Genomic DNA, 16,849 nt, shown 5'->3' with positions numbered 1-16,849 from the left:
TAATATTTTAGACACTGACAGCACCACAGTCTTCTGTATTTTACAGGATTTTACAGATTTATTGGTTTCAGTTTTAAGGCTGAGTTTTGTTTTATTTTATCTGTGTTAACCTAAAACAAAGAGCCTCTTATTGGCAATTACCTCCCACACACCTAGCCTCAGAGTGACAGTTTAGGATACATGCTGGAAAGACCTACTTCAGGGAGTAGGATTGACTAGTGATGTACTGTGAGTATATATGTTCATTAGTAGAAATCCTTCAGCTGAAGCCCAGTCTTCAGACAGGTATTAAGCAGGAGTTCTATCAGTAAGCCCCAACTGTCTATATAAACATGCATGCTATGATCTAAGCTTTTACACTGTACTCAGCAGGAACACAGCTCTGCTCCTTAATAAATTAGTGAAAAGAGACATAGTAGTACTTTCTCACCTTTATGGAAATAAACCTTTTCAAAAACCAAACTGTGCATGCTATTCTCTCCTTTTTTTATATAGGTGGTACTATTTAAAAAACAGAATAACAATACATATAGGTGACACAACTCTTCAAAACTCTTAGCTGTAGGATCCCACACACCTTTCTACCAACCCACTCCTCCAGGTACAAGTTTTCACTGCCTTCCACTACACTTAAGCAACGAATCAGTACCAATGTTAATTGCAGTCAAGGCTAACCAGAACTGCTGTTTGAGGCAGGAGCTCATGAAACAGCACTACACTACACTACACTACACTACACTACACTACAGCATGCTCCAGATTTCTCAAATGCACAAGTCAATGATTACATCAGAATCACTGCCAACAATTGCTAATTCCTTGGCTAACACTAATCCACATTTCCTCTTAAAGGTAAAGGTAAAGGGACCCCTGACCATTAGGTCCAGTCGTGGCCAACTCCGGGGTTGCGGCGCTCATCTCGCTTTATTGGCCGAGGGAGCCGGCGTTCAGCTTCCGGGTCATTTGGCCAGCATGACTAAGCCGCTTCTGGCGAACCAGAGCAGCACACGGAAACGCCGTTTACCTTGCCGCTGGAGCGGTACCTATTTATCTACTTGCACTTTGACGTGCTTTCGAACTGCTAGGTGGGCAGGATCTGGGACCAAGCAACAGGAGCTCACCCTGTCATGGGGATTCGAACCGCCGACCTTCTGATCTGCAAGTCCTAGGCGCTGTGGTTTAACCCACAGTGCCACCCGCGTCCCTACACTTCCTCTTAGCCAACAGCTAAAGAGTAAGGCCACATAAAGCTTCCTCCAAAGTGCCGGCACTCCTCAATCTAGATGAAATCTGGGGAAAATTTAGCTCTCCAGATGTTGCTGAACCTCATCATCCCTGGCCACATTTTCTAGAGCTGATGGGAACTGTAGTTCAGCAATATTTGGAGGGCCTAAGGTTCCCCGTACCTGGTCTAGATGGACTTTCGTTTCTTATTATATTCTTATTAAGAAGATAAGGTGTTACAGCTGCTTGGTCCATCTAGCCTTGATCTTTCTTGTGATACCGGAAGCTGCTCTCCAAGGTCTCAGGCAAGGTCTTTCCCAGATCTGCCCCAGTATTATGGTTTTCCAGAAGCTTTTTGAACCACCCTACATTAATTGGTATCCAATTCAGTATGTTTGATTTTTGCCATGTTAATTTTATAGCTTATCCAAGATATAAAAAATAGAAGGTTTTTTACCAATTCCCAAAAGTTGTCAGAAATGAAATATTTGGGAGTTGGGAAGGAGATTGTTTTAAATCCTATTCAAACAAATGGTAAACTCTTTTTGTAAATTATTTTTATTAAAATATTTTAAGGCATGGCAACTCAGTAGCATAAACACTTCTCTTACACTGTTAAAAATTTAAGGTGCTGAAAACAAAGTAGACTAATTTTAGCAAACTGAAGGAGATGTGTTTGGTTTTTTTTTAATTACAAAAATACACATGCTTCTCAAGGAGAATTCACATGGGAAAGGGAGCAGAATAACAATTCTGAAACTGTCCAATTTTGCTGGTATTATACCTGTTCACTGTTTTAATACTTTTATAAAATGAAAATTTTTCTGCCTTTTATCATGGAGAATTTTCCACTGAAGCTCTTTGAGATGCAGCAACTTGAATAAGAGATTTTGCATTCAGTGCATATGCTTCCTCGCAGAACTACCGCCAGCAGGGGAATCTGTACAAGAGAGGGGCTAGGGAAAAGAAAGAATACAGTTCTGTGGTTTCTTCCCAATCTTAACACAGTTAAGAGACACTGGAGCATTGCATCCATAATGTTCCACTGTTTCAAGTACAACATGAAACTGCCTCGGGGCTAGAAGAAGGGCCATACCTCAATAGCAAAGCATCTGCTTTGGATGCAGAAGGTCCCATGACCTATCACTGGCATCTCCCTTGGGGCTGGGAAAAAATCCCTGCCTAAAACCCTGGAGAATCTCTGGCAGTCAGTATAGGCAATACTGAGCTAAATGGACCAACTGCCTGACTCAGCACAGGGCTACTTTCAAACATTAAAATGATTTGAGGTTGTCACTTTCTGAAGTGTACCAATATTTGGCAATGCTGCAACCTGAGCAATGCCAGTTCTCACTTCCCTTAATTAGGCAAAATTGGATTCTAATATATCCCCAAAGTGCTATAAATCACTAACACCTTGTCAGTTCTTGGTGAGATTGAAAGTGTTAAGGCACCTTTATTTTCCAGTGGGCACCTTGTTTGTCTCCCATAAGGAACCAGATCCTATATGTTAACAGAAGGCTTCTGTTCAACTTTATTTAAACTTTCATTCTATTATACCTTGGTCTCAACATCTGTCTGTGATTTAATTTTTAAAAATAAATAAATAAATAAATAAATTTCTGTATTTAATTTATATATTCAATCAAATATATTAACTGTGTAAAATAATGTTAAATATATTACAAACACTTTAATTTACAATATGGAAATTTAATTCAATGTGCTGTCCATGGTTCTGTGGCAAAAACTCTTGTGGCCCACTTGGTCTGACAGGTTGGATCGCCATGTGAGTAAACACTCTTAAAAGGATAAGAAAGAAAAGATCACTCATTAAAACTGTTTTACAGCAAAACCCGTTCCAAATACCTTTGGAACTCCCTTTCCAGGAGGACAACCTGTAGCTTCTTCACTTTAAAAAAAAATCCTACTGATGACACATTTATCAAGTCTGCATTAGCTGATTAAAAAAAGGTTAACATTAGCTTTTCTTTTCATAAGTGTTCAAGCTCAAATTTATCCAGAACTATGATTCTGCTTTCCTCTTGGGCTTTTATTTCAATCTGAATATCAGTAGGTTATCTATAGTCATAGTACACTGAAAAGAATCCCTAAATCAGAAGTGGGGGCAGGAGGCGGGGCAGCTGATAATGTAGGCATCTCTACCCTACACTGTTGCCCTGACGTTCTCCCTCACACACTGCAGAACATCTTCCAAGAGCAACACAGCTTTTGTTCAGGACTGTGAATGAGAGAGAGAGCTCATACCAAGCTCATACCAAGAACTAACTTAGTTGGTCTTTAAGGTGCTACTGGAAGGAAAAAAATTTTTTTGTTTTGACTATGGCAGACCAACACGGCTACCTATCTGTAAATGAGAGAGAGAGAGAGAGAGAATATTGTGTTTTTTAAGGTATCCCACACACACACACAACAATTATCCTCAGGCTGAAATTCTTTGGGCATTCAACTTAGGAAATGCTAATATTGAAGTAAAGGCTGTGCTGCCAAGCAGCAGGAGCCACAGCAAAAACACTGTCACAGAGGCCTCCCCGCCATCACTTAGGAGGCTGAACCTTACAAGGCAGAACTGACAAAGCCAGCAGGATCCTGCATACCTAAGGAAAGCACCAGGATAATTTGGTTCCACAAAAGTATCCCATCCGCAGGGGCACAAAAGCATCTACTGTGCTACAACAATGGCCCCTATAACCCATAATATATTAACACACACACTCAAAGATGGTATGAAACCATTAATGGCAAAATTGGCCCCAAGGAAGACAAGGTATTTGTTGTGTGTAAGGACTGCCATTAACTCACCTCCTTTGTACCTGAACAGTGCAACACAGGTGGCTCACTCAGTCAGATCCCAGAATACATGTTTAACAATAAATAACCAAGTCTTTCATTTTCTTTTTCCTTGGTATAAGCACAGCCACAGATGTTTATAGAGCAATCTACATGTCCCAATTAAATACATGCTTTCAATAGTTATCAGCCAATGTCAAAGCCCTCTTTGTTCTGCAAAGCCCAGAGACAAGAGCCTCAGTTAAGGGGTTTTTTCATTGTCATAGGTAGTCTCCTGCTGGAAATTTCTTATTATAAATGTGCCACCCTGCTGAGCAGAACCCTACAGGAATTAGCTCTTTGCAATTTCCTACAATACCTACTGTGCATCTCAACCCTTTCAAGTACAGAGATTTTTCCCCATTTGTCTAATCTCACTCTTTTGTTTTACATTGTTTAGGCAAGGAATATTTTGCATTGTTTAGTTGACTGGCATGGAACATATTTTAAAAATAATAATCCTAAAATTGTCAGCTACAATGCAAATGAAACAGGTGTGAAAGGGATTGTGGATTTCAACTACTTCTACAAGGGCACATGTGAACCAGTGAATGCCAGTTCTAAAATGGGCTCATCTGATTAAGCATCTTCACATCACTGAAAGATCTACACCTAATTGAGGGGCTTCTATTCAGTACTACAAATGAGCAGTTTCCAGTCAGTGCTATTAATAGTGTATAGGAGCTTAGTTCTAACAAACTTGGTTCTTGTCAACCGCAGTAACTTTACCTAATGTTCTGATTACATTTACAGAATAATTGAAGGTTTCCCTAAACCACAGAAAACTACGGCAAAACTAGTCACAGAACCTACCCAAATAAAACACACACCCAAATCCTGTTTCCATTATTCTCTGAAAGTAGATCGAAGATTATTGTTGTCAAATCAAAACTCTCAAATGCGACTGTTTATACATGTGCAGTTGTTACAACTGCTCTCCCTCTCACTGTTTATGTGGATTTTAATCACCATATGCCAACTTATACAAAAAATTGTTCCAGTGACACGGTGGGGGTTTTTTGTAGGAGAACAGTTAGGGTCAGGACCGGGGGGGGGGGGGAATGCACACGTGACGCTGTGACATCCTGACATCACACACATCCTGAAAGAGACGCCAGGGCTCTGATGGATGCTGTAGCCCTCCTGCCTCGTTTGCAAATCTGGGCGGGCTTTGGGAAGGTGATGGGAGGGCTCTTGGACCCATCAGAGCATTGCGCCTCCCTCCCTAAGCCAGGCAGAAGCTTTGTGGGCTTTAAGAAGGAGAGCCAGGGAAACATTTAGGGGACTAGCCTAGTCCCCTTAGTCCACTGACTACACACCACTGAATTATACAAATAAAACATATGATTATTTAAATATAGATTCTGGACACACCATAGAAGCTAAAGCTTGTGCTTTTTGAAACAGGCAGACAAGCAAAATAAATTTCAATATCTTGAACTAATGGCATATCAACTTGTTAATTTGTTTACTGCTTGATAAAGGTAAAGGGACCCCTGACCATTAGGTCCAGTCGTGGCCGACTCTAGGGTTGCGGTGCTCATCTTGCTTTATTGGCCGAGGGAGCCGGCGTCCAGCTTCCGGGTCATGTGGCCAGCATGACTAAGCCGCTTCTGGTGAACCAGAGCAGCGCACGGAAACACCATTTACCTTCCCGCCGGAGTGGTACCTATTCATCTACTTGCACTTTGACGTGCTTTCAAACTGCTAGGTTGGCAGGAACAGGGACTGAGCAAGGGGAGCTCACCCCGTCACGGGGATTCGAACCGCCGACCTTCTGATCGGCAAGTCCTAGGCTCTGTGGTTTAACCCACAGTGCCACCCGCGTCCCTTATTGCTTAATACTGATCAATAAAAAAAACTGTTTGCCTGTAACCTGCAAGAGAAAAATTCCTGGGGGAAAATACTGAATGTATTTACCGTATTTTTCGTCCCATAGGACGCTCCGTCCCATAGGACGCACCTAGTTTTTTGGGGGGGAAATAAAGGGGAAAAAATTTTCCTTTATTTCCCCCCCCCAAAAGCAGGTCGGAGAAATCAAACCAGGTTGAGGAACAGCGGGATGGCGGCGCTGCACCTCCCTGCTGTCCACCGAGCTTGTGGGGCTGGCCGATGTCTGTCCGGCGCGAGGGGCGCTCTGCTTCAGGGCGCCCTGCCCGCCGGGCGGCAGGCTGCTATCCGCAGCGTGGGGAGCCCTGCGGGGAACTCCTGCAGGGCTCCCCACGCTGCGGATGTCTGTCCGGTGCGCGGGGCGCTCTGCTTCAGGGCGCCCTGCCCGCCGGGCGGCAGGCTGCTATCCACAGCGTGGGGAGCCCTGCGGTGAACTCCTGCAGGGCTCCCCACACTGCAGATGTTTGTCCGGCGCGCGGGGCGCTCTGCTTCAGGGTGCCCCACGTGCCGGGCGGCAGGCTGCTATCCACAGCGTGGGGAGCCCTGCGGGGAACTCCTGCAGGGCTCCCCACGCTGCGGATGTCTGCCCGGCGCGAGGGGCGCTCTGCTTCAGGGTGCCCCGCACGCCGGGTGGCAAGCTGCTATCTGCAGCATGGGGAGCCCTGCAGGGAACTCCCGCAGGGCTGCCTAGGCTGCGGATGTGTTCCCGAAGCGCCGGGCGCTCTGCTTTCAGGGCACCCGACGCTCCGGGAAGCAGGCTACTATCCGCAGCCTAGACAGCCCTGCGGGAACTCCCGCAGGGCTGCCTAGGCTGCGGATGTCTTCCTGAAGCCTGGAGAGCGAGAGGGGTCAGTGCACGCCAACCCCTCTCGCTCTCCAAGCTTCAGCGAAAGCCTGCATTCGCCCCATAGGACGCACCCAGATTTCCCCTTCATTTTTGGAGGGGAAAAAGTGCGTCCTATAGGCCGAAAAATACGGTATTTGCCAGAAGAAAGAAACATTCTTAGGGCTGGAGGAAAGGTTTCTTCATTCCATTTGATAACCCAGTTTTCCAGTAGCCCTCTGGTTGGGCAGCAATGAGCTTAGACTCTCCTGGAGAAGATGACTTGAGCCAACTGGGGCTATTTGGGAACAGATATTTTTAGGATGTTGCAAACTGCTTTGAGATTTTCTTTGAAAAAATGAAGCAACACATAAATTATATAAAATAAATAAAAATAAGGGAAAGTTATAAGGATCTCAAAGAGAGGCAAAGTTCTTACAGCAGGGCCCCTTCATAACTAGTTCTCTTGGAATCTTTGCATTTTCAATGAAGTGTGAGGACCTCTACTTTCGTTCCTTTGACTCAAGTCTAGAAAACAGGGTAACAGTCCTCTGTGCAAAGCAACAACTGAATATGATGCTTCGTTTACTTACTGAAGCCAGTTTAGGTATGTCAAGATCCTAGATTATAAATCCTGATAGCTTTCCCACTCTGATCCTAATCAAAAATGAAAATCAGAGTAGCAACATCTATTTCAAAAGCCATGATATCTCATTCCCAAGAGGGATCCATAATGACCAAATACTTGTCAAGATTCTTCACACATGCATCATTGCTCTAATGAAGTAAATAAAAAATGCTTCCCTTAATTGTATGAATGAAATCTCTCTGGAGAAAACTGGATACCTGAAGTAACAATATAAGAAGTGTTATAGAGAAATTTTGTAGAGTAAATCTTGTGGCTTGGGTAAAATGCAGTTCTCTGATACCATTAACATATTTCAATTTCACTGTTTAGGGAAGCTTTTAATGTTTGATGTATTTTAATATTCTTTTGGAAGCCCAGCCAGATGGGCAGGGTATAAATAATAAATTATTATTAATTATTATTATTATTATTATTATTATTGTCATACCAAAGCAAATTAGAAATGTTTGAATACAATTAGAAATTATCTATTAAATTCACATGGAATTATGGCTTATTACAAGACAAAAAAAAGTTCACCTCAACACTGTTCTTGGACTCCTACGGTTAACAATTAATGACACTTTATTGCTGTTAAACTCAATATCTGTGTCTGATCAATACCAAGCTACCAAAGCAGTCTAACAAGTCTGAAACTCCCCTACAAGTACCTATTGATTTTTTTTTAAGGCATGCAACAAAATGACCTACACAAATAACTGAGAATGAAACAGATAATTTAATAAACTCGAGAAAGTACAATGTTATTTCCCTTGGCTTCAATGTCAGAAAATCTTAACTCATTATTGGTAGTTAGCACTCTTTTAAGGAGGGGGTTCTATATACAAAGGTGTGATTGCACAATAGTTCTGGTTGCCACATCTCGAAAGGATATCGTAGGGCTACAAAATGTTCAGAAAAGAGCAGTCAAACTGATGAGACCGGAACTGCTCCCCAATGAAAAAAGGGTACAGTATTGGGGGCTTTTTCATTCAGAGAAAAGGCACACAAGAGGAGATATGTAAGAGATGAATAAAACTCTGCATTGTGTGGAGAAAGTGGTCAGAGAAAAGTTTTTCTCCCTCTCTCAATACCAGAACTCAGGCCCATCAAATAAAGCTGAATGTTTAAGAATGAGAAGACACATAAGGAAGTACTTTCGCACACAGCAAATTGTTAAACCTATGGAGCTCACTACCAAAAGATGTAGTCATGGCCACTAATTGATGATTTTAAAAGAGAATTAGACAAATTCCTAGAGGATAAGGCTATCAATGGCTACCAGGCATGATTGGCAAACTTCAGTGGGTTGCATCCAAATAAGTTTATCTCAGAGTTGACACAATTAAATTAATGGCATTAAGTCCATTGTGTCCATTGTTTTAAAGGATGTAATCTGAATAGGACTAACCTTGGATACAGCCCAATATTAGGACTAGTATGCTTCCAAAGAGCAGTTGCTAGAAAACACGTGGGGAGAGTGTTGTTGTGTTCAGGTCCTGCTTGCAGACTTCCCATTGGGCCATCTGGTTGCCCACTATGAGAACAAAAAGCTGGATCAGATGGGCCACTGGCCTGGCCCAGCACAGCTCTTCTTATGTTATGTTCTTACACCCTATGATACCCTGGCATCACTTTGAAAGAGGCACTCTACCCCTCCCTGAGTGGCCAGTTGCTTTAGGGCACCTGCAAAGCCCAGCACAACACCAGGAACAAGACCCCATAAATCAGCAACATAACAAAGTCCTATTCCAAAATGTGTGAACAGCCCAATTAGCTATGATAACCTCAACAGGCAAAATAAAGTATGCAGTCTGCTGGAGGTTTACTTTTAGCCATATATTTTCAATGTGTATTGAGATTTTTTTTCAATTTAAATTGCATTTTTTGGTTTTTCAAAAGAAACTTACAAACATTCAAAAACACAATCACATACATTTCTAATAGACATCCCCCTCCCTTTTGTGGTTTCTTCTGAATTTAAATTTTCATACTGAATTTTCTACATTACTCCATCTTTAATTATTCTTTAGTTTCTCATAATAATCTGTTTAACTGCTTGTTTTACATTAATCCAGCTAATGAACTTATTTGCATACATTGAGAAAATGTTTTATTTAAGTTTTTTTTTTTTTGTCTTTTTAGCTCAATTCCTTGCACTACCCTTGTACTATTCATCCCTCCCCTATTTAGTTCACATAATTCAACTGTCTAAAAATCTTTGGCCAAGAACCTTATGTACCACACCTTCAATGGTTCTCTAAAATGCATTTTTGAAGAGTGATCAGAAGATTGTTTCCCCTTCCCCAAAAAAATCAAACAAGAAGCACTTTGCAGCATGCAAATATTGCAGCAAAACAGGGAATAATTTGGTCTCAGCTCTAGCTGTAAGAACAGTGTGCAAGGATGGGAAATTCCTTTACTAAGACCAATGGGATGACACATCTGCATTAGCAGATGGCAGGGTCAACAGCCCCTGCAAAGATTAGCAGAAAAGGTGTCAAAAAGATGTGCCATTTTAGAGTAAAGATTATCAAACTACCTATTTAAGATAGGTGTCCTACTAAAAGAGTTCTCACAAAGCTTTGCTACTGCAGAATCCATGAGAACATCTTAGCAAGCACAGCCTCAGGCATGCACTGGGGCTAGGGCATACAAGTGACACGTCAAGGGCAAAGTGTGCATGAATATACAAGTAACAATAAAGGAAAGCAGCAAGTGAGAACAGTGTTTAATCTAACCTCAAGGTACATAGAAATAATGTGTTGCTAAGGTGGCATTCCCTAATACTTCAGGACTTAATTTACTGTATTTGGACAAGAAAATATGTCTCATGTAGACACACCATATTTCAAGAACTACAAAGTTCACCCTACAACAGAGCACAACAAGGCCATCATAGAATCATCTCTATTCACTAAAAATGTCTCTAAACTGCCATCTGGATGCTGAGAAAGCAGTGAAGTTTGCCATGCAGAACTGGGGGGTGGAGTCTAATCTGAATTTCAGCTGCTTACCTGCCAAAAAGTTCACCATCGGACAATCTATTTTAGTGAACTGCACTAGAATAAAAAAGGTCAACTATTTAAGCCCTCAAACAGCCACCCCTACTAATTCAGCCTGAATTAATAAAATGCTGTGACTCGAGAATTCAGCTGCAAACGCATTAGTTCAGACAGATTTTTTCACCCATTTCAACACCACAGAGCATAAGCTTTTGACACCAGTGTTATCCTACAATGAATCCTCACATGCATTTAATTAATATTAGTTCCATGTATACATAACAAAGTGTATTCTTTGATGCCACCTACAATTTAGAAGTTTTTATTAAAAGCACACTACAAATGATTGCTTGAAGACCCTACTAAACGTTTTTAGAAACAGAATACACATTTTTATTTCAAACCACAAAGGCAAGTGAAAACACTGCACCTAAAACTTTGGTGATGTCAAATGGACGGCACGTGATCAGTCCTGCTCTACAATGAAAATGGCCCGTGGGGGTTAAGAGAGATTAGGATCTGGCCTACTAGTAGGAGCCAAAAATTCCTACCCCTGGTTGAGTCTTACATTTACAAGCTGACACACACCTCAGGCTGGCACACTCCCCTCTGCTCCTTGGCACAGTTCGTACAGTAGAGATTGAAAGCATTCACCATTAAACTGAGTAGTTTTCCCGTTACATCCATACTTCAGAGAAACCACCCAGAGGACTTGGGTTATTGGGTGGTATAGAAAAGCAACAGGAAAAACAAAAACAAATTATGCTTAATCTAAACAAGCCTGTATCAAACTACAGCTTAACAATCTTGACTTGTTCAACCAAGCAGAGTTTAAAATTGAACGAACCAGTGTTTTCAAGTTCACATGTTATAGGGAACTCTGATTAGTTTAAAAGCAGGTATTTCCAGTCTCCTTGCAGTCTCCACCTTTAACTGGATAATGGGTAGTATGTTCACTTAGGCTCATTCATACAACATGTCCAAATCAGGCCACTGCCTCTTTATCTGTTATCTTTATAAGAACTTTAGCTCTTGAATATACTAAAATACACAGATTAGAGATCGTGTGGCATCTTAACTTGGCTTCTCTTTTTAAAAACACACACACACACACAAATAGATTTAAAGATGTAATTCATGTTTCCATATGCTCTTTGACAGGCAATTAGCCCACTTAAGTGTTTAACTAACAAAGCAAACACCGTATGGTTACACCCCTTTCCCCATCCCTTTTCATTTAACATTTGCTCATACACACAGACACCCTCTATTTCTGTTGTCCATCTGTTTGCAAGTGACATAAAGCTGGGCTGGGGGTTCCCTTGCAACCAACATAGTCAAAGTTGCATGCCACAACAGAAGAATTAGCTTTATCATATGCCAACTGAATCAAGTCTATTGGTCCACCTGCTGCACTTTTCAGTTTCCCACTCTATTTCAATCAATTTTCTCCTCTCCTCTCCCAGCCACTTTCTCTTCATCTGTCATTCAGCCCATTAGCCCATCAAGCTCAGTATTGGCTTGCAGTGGCTGGAACCAGCTCTCCAAGGTACCAAGCAGGAATCTTTCCCAGCCCTACTGGGAGATGCTACAGATTGGACCGCCCCTGTGCAAGCAAACTAGGTGCTGTAGTACTGAGCTATGCCCCTTCCCCACTGGATTCAATGGGTTTTACCCTCAAGTTAAGCGTAAATACCTCAATGACAACTGCTCCCCATATGAACCAACAGGGACCCAGCGATCATCCTCTGAGGTCCTTCTTCATGTGCCTCCTCCATGAGAAGTGCAGAGAGTGGCAACAAGAGAATGTGCCTTTTCTGGGGTGGCTCCCCATTTGTGGAGTGCTCTTCCCAGGGAGGCTCACCTTGTGCCTTCATTACATATCTTTAGGCACCAGGTGAAAACATTTCTCTTTTTCTTTTTAAATATAACTTTATTGAATAATACAATCAAATTTCCAGATATATCTGCAAAAAACACAATTGTTTACATATATGTCAAACATAAACTATGAAAGAAGATAGAAAATAAGAGAAAGGGGAAAAAAGAAAAGAAAAGAAAGAAAAAAGAGAAAGAAATACTGGTTTCCATAAACAGTAAACAGAATTACTGTTTATGAAAACCTTTCTCTATAACCAAGCCTCTGATTAACCTTCTATGGTCTTTAAAAAATGTTTGTGAGAAAGGGGGGGAGTTATTGGTTTGTTTATGTTTTATTATGTACTTTTGTGTTCTCATTTTGCTTTTTTAATGTTGTGAACCACCCTGTGAACTTCAGATGAAGGACGGTATACAAATATAATAAATAATCATAATCAGACTATTTATATATCACAAGCTCAACAAGGAAGGCCCTTCTAATAATTTGGTTTCGTCTGCAGTTCTCTATCTACTTACTTGACTGTAAGGTAAGTCACATTGAATTTAACAGCCCTTATTCTTTTTTAGCCTGTTTTTATTAAGTTTTTTGTTAGGAACATAGATAAACAAACAACAATGTAGAATGAAACTGAAGCCACAAGTATGTTGCACACATTTTTTGTGAAGAGAAAACACCAAATTCACACCTATAGTACATAGCTACATTTCAAATGTAGTTGTCCAAAAATATATTAGAGGTCTGTCCAAAAGTTTGTTTATGAGCAGGAGGCATTTATTCCTCTCCTCTGATGAGATACAAACACTAACAATGGATTCCAGTCCCCAAGGAATGCGTATTCTGACTTCAGCCCCCTAACTGTCCCATTCTGTTGCCTCATTTCTCAACCACCGCTACACATCAAACCTTTGATCATCAACTTTGCAATGGGATAGGAGGGTGCATTGGTCCAATGATGTGTAATATCCAAGCACACAGCAGCCAACAAAAATCCAATCCAATCTTTAATGGGACATATTTGTGAGCAGATGAGTGTACAGGACTCTATTAATAGGGAGTAAATTCATGAGTTGCAAAATGCTGAAATATCCACATTCTTTTACCCCCCCCCTTTTTTTACTCCTGCCCTTAAGTCCACATTTTATCCTAGCTCAGCGATGTGTTTTATGTGTACAATTGTTAACACATGAGCAATCTGGGCAGAGAAGGAAAGGGAGCTGTCCTGGGCTCTCAGCTCATCAAATATACAACACACCAGCCACAAAGGGGTCAAAAATTAAAAATTAAATGCAGAGAGGCAAAAAGTACTTCCATGCATCACAGCAACTAAATGCTCTCCCCTTCCAAATGACAGCAAAGAGTCAGACCAAAAACCCACTCCAGTGACTCCATATGTTCTTATTTAAAAACAGCTGCTGAGAGTGGGCAAAACCAATCCAACTAAATCAGTTTTGCATACATGCAAGAGTAAAATGTTGTCTCATGTTACTGCATCATAAAACAAGCAGGAAGTGAAAGAGATGGCCAGAGAAATTATTCTGAAGGAGCAAAGAGTTACAGGTGACAAGCCCTCTTGTTAGAACAGACAACCGAAGCATCAATACCAGCTGATGTAAACAATGGAGTTGAGAACAAATTACTGAATTCAAAACGAAGTGGTGATTAAAGGGCAACTGCTGAGTGAGTATTTAAGTGCTTTGAAACCAGTTTATAACAAAAACATAAAAAGGCATAAAGAAGTGCTTAAACCACATTCTGAAGGCAATTATAGAGCACTAAATTAAAATAAAACTATACTTCCGCGTGCAGATGCAAAGGTGAGAGAGGACCTTGAGGTTTAGAGGCATTCCCAAAGAGGCAGAGGAGCTTATTGATGAAAGAATCATTAAGGAGTTAGCCAAATGGTTAGAGCTTCAAGAAGACGAAATAATTAAAGGCACAGAGAAAATATTCAGAGTGAAATCAGATGTTGCTAAAGCAAACAAATGACCTGGAAACGGTTTGATATCTTTCAACTCAAGTCAAATTAGGGATAAAATTTTGCAAACCAGTAATAAAAGAAGACTCAGAATTGGGGAGAAAGACATTATTATCCTAAAGGAGATTCCTTCACACCTGTTGAGAGAGAGAAACTATACATTTCTGGCTGAAGCATTGAAGGCAAACTCCATTGTTTATAGGTGGGAGTTTCTGGAGGGAATCTCCTTCTTTAAAGGGGAAAGGCGGAGGTGTGTGACAGCGGACAAAGCTGCTTGAGTCCTGCTTGAGGGTTTGCCACAGGCATCTGGGTTCCCACTTTGAGAACATGATGCTGGACTAGTGGGCCATCAGCCTGATCCAGCAAGGTCTCCTTATATTTTTATGTGTGTAAGGATTACCCTAATATCACTTTTTTGAGGGTGACTACACAGGATACAAAGGTTCTGAGTAAAGAGGAATGCCCCCTTGACGCCAAAAAGATTGCACACCCTACTATAACAATCATTGTCCAATGGTGGGTTTGTCCAATACTAAGCAGGTATTTTCATCGATGAGAAACAGAGAAACCAGCTGCTATCATGTATATTAGGATAAAAATGTAAAATATATAGGGAAGTTATTCAACTAAGTTTTACTTAGAGCAGAGCCACTGAAATTAATTAGCACGCCTAAGTTAAAAAGGTAAAGGTAAAGGGACCCCTGACAATAAAGTCCAGTCACGAACGACTCTGGGGTTGCGGCACTCATCTCGTTTTACTGGCCAAGGGAGCCGGCGTTTGTCCGCAGACAGTTTTTCCAGGTCATGTGGCCAGCATGACTAAGCTGCTTCTGGCGAAACCAGAGCAGTGCACGGAAACGCCGTTTACCTTCCCGCTGGAGCGGTACCTATTTATCTACTTGCACTTTGACGTGCTTTTGAACAGTATATGCCTAAGTTAGGTCCATTCATTTCAATGGGTCTACTATGAGTAAAACTTAGTTAAATAACATTCCACACAATGCTAAAGTAAAGGGAAACACAGTTTAAGCCTAGCCACTAACATGGTCGCTTGATACAGCCACCACCAGACAAGAAATATCTACTGTAACAGCGACCATATTGGCAAAATGTTGTTCTTGTTGTCTGTAAGACACCTGGACTCCTCTCAGGGGGAAAGGTGGTTATAAATAAAAAAATAATTCAACATGTGATTAGATTTCAAGGTATTTTCCCAACAGTTTGAAGCATGATTCTCCTCCAGTGTTACAAGCTCCACCTTCAGTTTGATACGACTTTTGTAGGTAGCTACCTAGATATTATATAGCATTTTCTTGTACAATTCTAAAAGTTTAAAACTCTGTTGAACTCATTAGAACAAGCAAAGTTTTGTATTATGCAAATCAATCATGCATTTTATTTAAACATGTACACAGTTTAAAACATGAATGTCACCAGAGAGATAACTCCAATCAATTCTTAGAAGATGTCAAGGACTGAAAAAACACCTCCTTATGCTTTTGGATGAGCTTTTTAAACACTTATGAGTAGAAGAGGAGCACACAAATTTGTTGAGGATGGAGGATACAATTTTGCTTAACCCATCCCCATCATCAGCTTCTGTTAGCAGCCTCTTAAAACAAGGACAGGGTATAGATATAGCTGCCATAGTATCATTTCTCTTGCACCCTAGCACAGTGAGCTGCTTCTCTCTGCATCAAAGCAAGAGGCAGCTGAGATAGCAAAGCTGCAATAGCCAAGAATTTCAAACCCCTCTATATAACATAACTTTGACTAGCAATTAACATTAATACACTTCTTTTATTTCTTACCTTATTTGACCATTTATAAGCCTGAAGCAGCTGGCTGTAGAGGGGTGTTTTGTCCTGAACAGGATCTAAACTCAACAATCCACTATTGTGGAGAGGATGGTTCTCCGATGGCTTGCCTACAAGATTACTTAGACGTTCCAGTTCACTAAAATAAAATGAAAAGCCATTAAATTATGGTATTTAACACAGCATATTTTGTTAACTCTTATGTGGTTTTGTCATACTTTACTACACAGTAGTAGCACAAGTAGGGCAGCTTCATTCACTGGGCTTCTCAACATTGCCCATCACTGCTGGGTACCAAGAGTACGAGGGGCAAGGGGAAGGCACTGGGAAGCTCATTGTAGGTGCAGTGGTGGGAGAATCGGATATGTTTGTTTATAATTATATTTTGGGAATGATTCATGTTCTTATGTAGCTGCACTGTTTTATACTTTCTGGATGTCCCATTCATATTATAAAGTAGTTGTGTTCTGTGTTCTAAATCAAGCACTTCTAGGAATTGTTTCTTTTTGTTTTCCAATGTATTTCTCATTAATAAAAAATTTGGTGTGCAACAAGCAATTTTTTTTAATGAAACTTTGTCCCAGTGAAAAAAGTTTGAGAATCAGTGTCATAAGGCATCACCAGTAAAAAGAAACAAACTGGGAAGTTATAGGTGCTGGGAAAGACTCTGAGTCAAAGACCCTGGAGAACCACTCTTTTGCAACTGGTGTACAGGTCCCTTGACCAGGTCACATGCCCTCACCCAAGCTATCTCA

The 16,849-nt window shown here is 41.0% G+C and overlaps 1 protein-coding gene across 2 annotated transcripts in view; it reads right to left on the bottom strand.

Moving 5' to 3' along the window:
- MED27 (mediator complex subunit 27) overlaps positions 1-16,849 on the bottom strand; it is a 167,528-nt gene that overhangs the window by 149,011 nt on the left and 1,668 nt on the right. For both annotated transcript variants that reach the window (XR_014543975.1, XM_083596884.1), the window contains exon 2: positions 16,089-16,233. Coding sequence is in view for 1 of the 2 variants with exons in the window: in XM_083596884.1 (XP_083453010.1) it covers positions 16,089-16,233 (145 nt within the window). In the remaining variant the exon portion in view is untranslated. The remainder of the gene's footprint in view (positions 1-16,088; positions 16,234-16,849) is intronic.

Source organism: Podarcis filfolensis (genome assembly GCF_964270895.1).
Source record: "Podarcis filfolensis genome assembly, chromosome: Z".
NCBI classification, from domain to species: Eukaryota; Metazoa; Chordata; class Lepidosauria; order Squamata; family Lacertidae; genus Podarcis; species Podarcis filfolensis.
This window is presented reverse-complemented; position numbering and strand designations above follow the sequence as displayed.